At 33.4% G+C, this 10,164-nt stretch overlaps 1 protein-coding gene across 1 annotated transcript; it reads right to left on the bottom strand.

Annotated features, from left to right (window-relative positions):
• Positions 1–1,268: 1,268 nt before the first annotated feature.
• Positions 1,269–9,001, bottom strand: LOC139512676 (failed axon connections homolog). Its single transcript, XM_071300468.1, has 6 exons — positions 8,872–9,001; positions 6,627–6,750; positions 5,877–6,073; positions 3,133–3,326; positions 2,556–2,672; positions 1,269–1,556 (listed from the first exon to the last, which is right to left on the bottom strand). The coding sequence occupies exons 1-6, from the start codon at positions 8,976–8,978 to the stop codon at positions 1,453–1,455; spliced, it is 843 nt and encodes a 280-aa protein (XP_071156569.1). The 5' UTR covers positions 8,979–9,001; the 3' UTR covers positions 1,269–1,452.
• Between the last annotated feature and the right edge of the window lie 1,163 nt (positions 9,002–10,164).

Raw genomic sequence — 10,164 nt, 5'->3', positions numbered from 1 at the left:
AACACATGTTTACTCTAAGGATGACGCCTTCAAAGTATTGAGCAAGGACGTATTGACTTCTTTATCACAATTCCACCCAACTGAAAATTATACTCTAAAAAAAGACAGGCGTATTTTTTTTTTATTTTTTTTGGGGGGGGGGGGAGGATTGCATGTGAATCCCATATCTGACCGGAAGGTCTGTTCCGCCGAACTGATATACTGAATATTTTTTTTTTCAAAGCCCGACTGCAACCGGCCTGCTGGGTGTGGCCTATATGACTCCATGTGTCGAACGTTATTCACAACTTCATTTTCGTTCCCGATTCATTCGTAGCCTTTTGTTGATTTTTACCCCTCGCTTCCATTGTTGGGTGAAACATTTCAACCAACCATTTCAATGGATAAAAATTTCTTGTTTGTTTTTCTTCGTGTCGGTCGTATTGTAAATTTCATTGAATAGCCGTATATCTTGTTCACAACAAGAAATCTGTAAAGTTATGCTAACTAACCATACAACAAACGGGATTTTCCCATGTCCATTTTTACTGACAAATTCCACTTCAAATAAATTAAATAGTACATAGCTTTGGATCCATTCAATCATTTTATAATAGACAATCAATGTAGAGAATACGGCACCAAAAATGTCCAGCCCCTACACTTTAACTAAAATGCATTTTACACTTATTTTATGTTAAAAAAAAAAAAAGGTCCCCAAAAATTTTATTGGGATGACTTCAAAGGACATGAATCTTTACTCCAACAGCAACCCTCTATCAAAGAAATAGTGTTTGGAAACTTTAGCTCTGGAATATCGTATCAATTGACAGATGTTTGCTGTATATGCAGGTACTGCTGGAATGTTTCTACATAGAAAAGGACAGTTCACAATTGAGAAGCTAAAATCATCTCTTTCTGTAAAGTTACGTTCTCAACCGACCCTCATTGTCAATTCCATAAAGAAAGTAAAGATATGAGGTAGACTTAAATTTATCTGTGTTTTCCCAACTTCGATGAGATGGATGAGATCAACAAAGTCACCAAGATTAGAAATTTTGTTGAGAGGACATGATCTGATCTATGTAGCGGAACGTGAAGTTGAATTATAATTCGAGCTTCTTTTTTAATTCTTCACGAGAAACTTCTTTCTGAAGTATGCCTCGTATAAATCAAGGGATAAGTCGGGAGGAGGGGAACAAGGTTAGTTCTCATTGAAATACTGATTGTCTGTCAAAGAAATACACATCCACCAAACACAAAAAAAATATAAAGTGAGCATTCCCAAGTAAGTTTTATTTTTATTATAAAGACATGTGTAATGACAGTTTAACAAAATACAAAATAATGCTACAAAAACAATTATGTACACCCGACAAGTCACTTTTAAACTATGATGTAATGCAATAATTGTATTTCCTTGTTTTTATAATACCCTGTGCAAGCAACCAGACAGGCTCATTACACACGTAATTATTTGGTTGCCTGTTTTGTATGTCCATGGGTAATACATTCGTCCCAGTCAGGCCAGAATGTCTGTTTCATCCTTTCACAATAATCACACAAGTTCCTATATTCTAAAAATGAAATTTAGATTTCATAAACAAATATTTCCAATAATTATTACTGTAGTTATGTGTATCAATGGACTCACTTTGGGACATCTTTCAAGCTTTAACATTGTTTTTTCAACTTTTTTTTTCATCTCTCCATTTATATCTTTTACTTAATTGCAAAGAATACTAAATAAACTAAATACTGCAAATAGTAAAAAAAAAAAACAACCAAGGGCAATAACTCCTTAATTGGTCAATTGACAATTTTGTAGATCTTACTCTGCTTACCGTTCATCTCTATCTAAAATAATATTCAAGATAATAACCAAAAACTGCTAAAAAAAAATTAAAATTACCAATGAAGGGGCAGCAGCCAAACAACGATTTGCCTGGTTCGTCTACAAATTTCAGGGCAGGTAGATCCAAACCTCATGAACATTTTGAACCTGTCAAATTTACCCTAAATGCTTTAGTTTCAGAGATACTAGCCAAAATTGCATTCACCCTGAATGTTCTATTTATACCCATGGCGGCCATGTTGGTTGCATTGGCAGGAGTGGTCCTCGGACACATTTTTATATGATGATTGTGGCCAAGGTTGGTTAAACTTGGCCAAGTAGCATCAGAGGAGAAGATTTTTGTAAAAGTTAACGGACGACGAGCGGGTGTGAACGTTCTTGATGTTGCGTGAAAAGTAATGAGGAAGAACCAAATGTATAAAATGTTATTTTCATTATCTAGCACTGAATCGATATTACTGCTAGGTGACTGATATCGTCAGTCCAAAAGTCTGTGATTCGGTAATATTGTAATTTTTGAACTCAACGTACTTAAAATACATTAACACGTATGATCTTTTATATATAAATACATGTTTGCATTAACTAATGATAATAGCAATCACCTTACAAATTGCAACTTTTCTAGATACTATTTAATTATTAAATTACATTCGCATTCAGAAGCATCGCATCCAAGGTTAAGCAAGACGTTTGAATATTTGACATATTTAATACTTGCTTTTGACTGCTGATTCTACTGGACTGCCGAACGATTGCCAGTAAGCATTACCAATAATACCAAACACACTACAGTCTGCCTGGCATGGCTTGTCTCCGAGCAGGAACTTTTTATTACCTATAACAGATGATAAAGTTACGAAAATAAGGTTACGAGCTCCGTTTTATTTTTTGTCCTATCAATACTTCAGTGTAATTTAATGTGACTTTTATACAGTAATTCCAAAACTTTTTTTAAAAATTCCGTTTTTTAACCAGTTTTGGTAAAATTTCTATTTTTCTTATACAGGCCCTGGATGTGTTTCTGAAAGCAACTACTTGATAACATTGCATAGCATTGAAAAGTACAGCAGACAATATTGAACATTGTAAGGTTAAAAAGCAAATTTTATCCGTGGACTAATTTCTATGAGTAACTTTAACAAATCCTGTTGATAAAAAATGAATGCTTTTTTTTAACAACTCCGAAATAATAAAAGATTTGGTAAGATTTCAGGACTTTATTTTTGGACGAATCACGTGGGAATTATTGAATATAATGCATATCAGGTATGTTTCCAACGAGACTCACGCTTTACCTAAGAAGTCTGAGAGGGCCTTTAAATCAAGCTCCATAATATGATACACCTCATCTGAACTATGTCGTCCAATACCATGGGCATACGTATTATTCCGCACTTGACGTCTTACATAGTAACCAGCTAATGATGGAACTTTCATGGCTTTACAAGCTTCCCAAACATTATATACCCATCTATCCAGTGCAAATACCCTATTATGGAAAAAGAAATATATTCTAAAGCCTGATTACTACGTCTGTAAATCAATGTGCATTGAATCTGAAATAATTGCGAATGGAAAAAATTCCAAAGGCTATTGTCATCATTTAGGCTAAACTATAGTTAAACGAACCCTTTATAACTTGAAACCAGATATTTTATATTGCGTCTTTTATGTTGTCATGTTAAACTACTGTATCGGATCGAGGTGAAGGTTGTTGGTGCCTGTTAAAACCCCTTGCATTTATATGCATATGTAAAAAGGTCAGTAGCGTGTTGTTCAACTTATTGAACAATTCAAATTATTGGCAATCAGGAAGTTTGTAACTACTAGATACGACATATTCTTGCCAAACAGGAAGTCAGTGTCTGCCAAATACGACTTATCATTGACAAACAGGAAGTTGGTGTCCTCCAAATACGACTCATCATTGACAAACAGGAAGTTGGTCTCTCAGATACGACTTATCATTACAAAGAAAAAGTTGGTCTCTGTCAGATACGACTTATCATTGACAAACAGGAAGTTGGTATCTGCCAGATACGACTTGTCATTGAAAACCTGCTAATAAAATAGTTAGTAACTCTGTTTAGTTGTACCTATGAACATTGTGGCGACTAACTGCAAAGCGTTATTCTAGAAGGAGCTGTCTCTGAACAAGTACCAGTACTCTCTGGTGTTCCTCAAGGAACAGTTCATGGACCCCTACTGTTCCTGGCCTACATAAACGACATGCCAGAAACAGCAACATCATCAGAAACCAAACTTTTTGCAGACGACAGCCTCCTCTATCGAACTATCAGTAACCAAGCAGAAAGTGACCTACTACAGAAAGATCTCACATCATTAGAGGACTGGGAAGATAAGTCGCAAATGAGCTTCAATGCAAACGAATGCATTGTAATTAGAATACAACCCACGAACCGTCCTGTAATACCAACTAATTACAAATTACACGGACACACACACTGGACACCGTTGAAGCTTGTAAATATCTGGGATTTACTATCAGCAATAATCTAACCTGGGCCAGACACATCGACAATATAGTGGGAAAAGGAAACAAAACACTATGCTTCATACGACGTAACCTAAAAGATTGCACTAAACCGGTCAAAGCAGCAGCATATTCAACAATAGTAAGACCCTCGGTTGAGTATGCTTGCACAGTATGGGACCCTACGAAACAGGCTAAAATAAAAGTAATCGAACAGTACACAGAAAAGAGCAGCTAGATTTTCAAACAACAACTACACAGACCGCACACCTGGCTGTGTAACAAAAATGGTAACATCTTTAAAATGGGAAAGCCTTGAAGACCGCATGAAACAAAATAGGCTATCTATGCTGTTCAAAATCCAACTTGATCTAATAGACATAGATAGGCCAAACGATAGCCGGACCAGAGGTAAAAACCGCTTCTTCCAAGAAACGGCCACAACAGACGTCCTCGGACAATTATTATTCCAAGGACCATAAGAGAATGGAACCAACTGCCAACATCAGCAGGCTTCAGCAACATCAGCTGACACAGTTGATGGATTCAGAGCTGCCCTAAAGGCATGCTCTGCTAAAATTTAGACAGTTATATCTGTACATAGTTTTAATAGTATATATAGAGAGAACGTTTTATCCTGTAAATAGCCAAAAGAAAACTTTCTGTGTTGTCCGACATTGCGTTTAGTTTTCGCGGGACCTCATACATTCAAATTTGAATTCGGTTCCTTACCTGGAAGAAGAAGAAGAACTGACAAACGAACAGGTGATTGCAATGTGACACACAGACCTAGGAATGGGGTATTATAAATAACGTATATTGGACAAAATCCCTAATGAGCCTCGAAATGAGGAACTCAAAAGTCACGTGTAAAGAAAAAATCTCTGTGTAGTGATATTGGACATGTTTCTATTTTTAACAAATGACTGAACTTAATTATTTGTGGTGATTAGGAAAGTAGAGGAACATAGAATAAATGTGTAAAAACTATGGAGCTATTGAATGTGTTCAAAGTATTAAATTTTCAAAGAACTTATTGTGTTAAAAAGGGGATATTTTACCACAAGGAGCCGCATCACAAAAGGATGTTCGGGGTTTGCTAATTTACGGAAAAAGTAATCTCACTTCGTACCCCGAAAATTTAACCATATATGTGAAAATGTCACAGCTTCGAAACGAGCTATCATACATATCCAAGTTTACGATATGGACTGAGCTACAGGAAAAAACGTTACCATTACCGCCTATGTAAAAACAATTAAAGATATTGAGCCATATATTTATAAGGACTTAAAATACGAAAATTGTTTGGTGGAAAAATTGTCGTATTTAGAGTTTACAGATTTGTAACTGTAGCTTCATTGTTAAATATGAGCGCCAATGCAAACATGAGCTGACTCTTGCAAAAGCTTTTAATATGATGTTTTTTTAAAACATCAAGAGACTATTAAATATATTAGTACTGGGCATTCCTTGTTAATGCCTGCTGTAGTATTCTGAAACTAATGTCACAAAACGTGAATATGTTAAAAAAAAATGATATACCAGTAAGTGTTTTCTTCTAACATTTTCTGGAAAGCTCTTGCTGTTCCCCTTTCCATAACTGTAAAGTCTTTGTCTAGATCGATTCCTCGTTTATCATTCAAAAATTCTATACAAAATTCAGTATCTGATAAACACTCTCCATTGTATTCAATCCATGGGTATTTTCCTTTTTTGCTAGAAGCGGATCCGTGCTCATTCTAAAAACCAACATAAGTTGTGAAATATAAAGTAAAGATCTAGTGTGTGATGGCTTATTTGGTTTTAACCTAACATACATCTAAAGTGAAGATTCTTTATATGACCATGACAATATTTCATACCAATTAAAACTATAAATAAAATGAGTCAAAAAAGAAAAATGTATTATGTAATGTTCTGGATTGTTTGTTTGTTTGTTCAACTACTGTTTTCACTTATGTAGATAATCTTTTAATTATTTCTGAAATAAGCAAAAAAATAACGATGTTTGTTCGATAAAATTTCAAAAAAACTATATTTTTTTTTATAAATATCTGATTTCAAAGCACGAGAAATGGATACCAAGAAATAAATAAAGGAAATTTCGGATGCGAGGCCCAAAAAAAAATGATTTCCTCTTGAGATCAATTATAAATGTAGTTAAAAACAACGTGCATATTTCTTTTTATTTCAAAATGACTGTATTGAAACGGTCAATATTAGTAATAAGAATGATCTTTAAAACTTTTTATTCTCTAACTTATATCAGCATGTTATTGGATCAATACCTACTTTATATGGAATTTTTGCCATTCGCAGGTACGTTTCTAATTTAATACCATATGGTGTCAAACTGGGCGCATATGGTCCTCGTCCAAGATGATGAACTATTACTGTATCTGGTGGATGCTCCTTACTAAATTTGAGAAGGGGAAAAAAGAATGTAACAGGATAGTAAGTTTTAAAGTGAGTATCCTTCTACAGAGGAATAAAACAACTTGTTCTAAATCTTTCCTTAGTCACTGGCCTCCCTAACAACACGACAGGTTAGCTACTATTACTGCATGTATTCACACTGAAATAAAGTTCCCTATAGTTCTTATGTATGTGCACATAATACACATGAAAACTGTGAAAAATGGGTATATTTTTGGAGCAGTTCATTCAAGAATGTATGTAATTAAGGTGTGTTGATGTGCAGGCTTTTTTTAAAAACAAATTTATTAGGTAATTGAGTATTGATACAATACTAGTAAGATTGACAACTATCATTATCATCAAACCATCAGGGACAAGGTGGACCTTGAATTACAATGCCCCACCTCCTAAACTGTGAATCAAATTGACCACATTACTTGTCAACCTCAGTGTTACATAATTATACAATCCAATAGACATTGCAATACACAAATATTTGACCTCATAATTGAATACACAAATGTATATATAGATGTCTGATAATAAGGATGACAGATTTATTTATTGCCTATTACTTTTGATTTACATTACATAAAGTGATTCTGTAAATTATGTCTGAAAGATAAATGATTAATTAAGGATTAACACGATCTTTAAAAAAAATGAAATATTTAAATATAAATATGAATATATAAAAGGTATTCAAGTTAGGCCTATAATTTACTTGATCAATTTCCAATAATCATCTGTAATAAATCAACAATTTAGGTTAGTTTACTTTTTTATCAGTAAAATTTTAAAACTTTTAATTATAACAAACCATTTTTTATTAATTTATTCCCTCATCAATCATTGTGTCTATTTTAGTCATTTCAAATTTTATAATAAGTGAATATATATTTTTGCTATCAAGAAAACTCTTTATTTCAATAAAATAATTTTTTTTTATTTGTTTACGTTAAAACAGTTCACTTTCAATGCCCTGTCCTGAAAAAATAAATTGATCAAAAGGCACTCTACAACTTTTAATCTTCAATGTCATATAACCTATGTTTCAACTAACAAAATGCCCTAAAACAACATTTTTTTATTATTTTTGTTGACACTTTGAACTTCTTAGTTGTTGGTTTAGAACTTATGTCTTACAAGGAATTGGTAACATTTATTAGAAGAAGTTTTGATTTGCAATTTTTTTTCTAATTTTTTTTTAAACATGTTCAAAACATTTTGTGAACGTTGTGTGGCGTTTGTTATCGTTTGCTAAACGCTACAAAAGTAGAAAGAAATACATCGTTTAAGGTTCATCATAACAAACGGACAAATATGGCTGTATTTACATGCCAAAATTACTCTGAGTATAGACTTACCTGTGAAGTTGGAAAAGTGTTAATGCCTGGCATCCACTAGCTTTAATAAAGTTAAATGCATTTTGTGTTTCAGAAAGATAAAATCTCTTTTGGATTTTGATTGGCATTTTTTACCTTTATGCAAAAGGTGTGAAAATTAACTAAGTTGTGGTACAACTATGAGATGCTCCCTCAGGTAAAAAACTGGTTTGTATTGTTTTGATTGTCCTTAAGTGACATGGACAACAGGTATCTTCACAACTATAGGTGAGTTAAAGAGTTTATATGAGTCAGTGAGTGGACAGTATCAAAGTAATTCGGGTATTTGTATATTTTTACACCTTCTGCAGAAAGGAAACAAAAATGCCCATCAAAAACCAAGAAAGATTTTATCTTTCTGAAAATACGGCCATATCTGTCCATTTGTTATGGTCAGAACCTTAATCAGTGTTTACTGACCATTTTTGAACTTTCAATAATGCATGCACATGTTGTTGGTAAACAGTAGAAAAAAAAACACATGCATCGTGTAATCAGGTTGAAGTTAGAAATAAATGTATCGTTTGTACTAACAAACGATGATCGACAGCAAGTGCATAGTTTGTCAAAGTTTGTGTAAACTTTGCAGACGTATGTCAAAAACAAATGATCAAAACATGTGAGCGTTTAGCCGTTTGCATCATTTGTGTTAGAAAGAAATGCACTCATTATATATCTCGATATTCTGCAAAAACGACGAAGAACATATTTAGGTAAACATGAATTGAACTTACTCAGGAGTTTTGCTTTTCATTTTTTTCCATACGACGTAAAGCAAAGCTGATGAAACCAGGAACGTCCCCGTTGCTTTTGACCAAAACAATACTTCATCGCTATCCATGATTGTGTCTAACACTATTGATCATCAATGTATGTACACAATTTTGCACGCAGTAGAGTGTGTATTTAATTGTTTGATTAACCTAGTACTACAGTTATGTACACATGGTACAGGTATAAACGAATAGTTCAAAACTTCACATCTCGAGCTTTATAAATATATTTTCGAATAACTTAAAAACTCAAGCATAACATAAGCTTTATATACTTCAATTTGTCTTTCTTAAAATATATGAAACAGATAATTCGCACGTACTATATCTTGCCGTATAATCAATACAGGGTAAAAACTGTAACGTTTATGCTTGTGTAAACCCCGTTTCTATTTTTAGATATTATATATAAATAAAGGCAACAGTAGTAATTATTGAGATTAAGAAAAAAAATCCGCGTTACAAACTAAAACTGAGGGAAACGCATCAAATATCAGAGGACCACTACGACACAACAGAAACACAACATTAAAATGTAACACACACAGAAACTAACTATAATATAACAATGGCCATTTTCCGGACTAGGTACAGGACATTTTAAGAAAATAAATGGTTGGTTGAACCTGGTTTTGTGGCATGCCAAACCTCCCGCTTTTATGGCAATGTTAAATATAACATTAAAATGTCAACATTACATGTCAGGACTAGAATATAAATAAATGGGAGAACATATAGGATAGAGAAACACACGAATGATAGCTTACAAAAGGTACCAGGTTTAAAATTTAATACGCAAAACGTGCGTTTAGTCCACTCAAGACTAACCAGTGACGCTCAGATGAAAAAAAGTTCGAAAGCCAAAACAAGTACAAAGTTAAAAAGCTCTGAGGACCAAAAAGTCCAAAAAGTTTTGCCCAATACGGCTAGGGTTTTCTGCCTTGGATAAAAACATTCTTATTGTTTAGAATAATTCATACTTTTGCATTTTTGCCAACAGTAAATTTTATAAAATGACTATATAATAGATATACATGATAAAACCGGAGTGGTGACTAACTACGGCATAAAAACGGATACATTATATAAAACAATCTAAACCAGCTCATAAAAATACACCGCCGAGTTAGCCAAAGCCATCAACGCACAAAGTGACGTCACGTTTGAGTTTCTAAAAACATTTCCCAAAAATAAGATAGAATAAGGATAGAATTCAAGATTAGATTTGTGATACTGATATTACATTTATTGATA

The sequence above is a fragment of the Mytilus edulis genome, chromosome 2 (assembly GCF_963676685.1).
Source record: "Mytilus edulis chromosome 2, xbMytEdul2.2, whole genome shotgun sequence".
NCBI lineage: Eukaryota > Metazoa > Mollusca > Bivalvia > Mytilida > Mytilidae > Mytilus > Mytilus edulis.
This window is presented reverse-complemented; position numbering and strand designations above follow the sequence as displayed.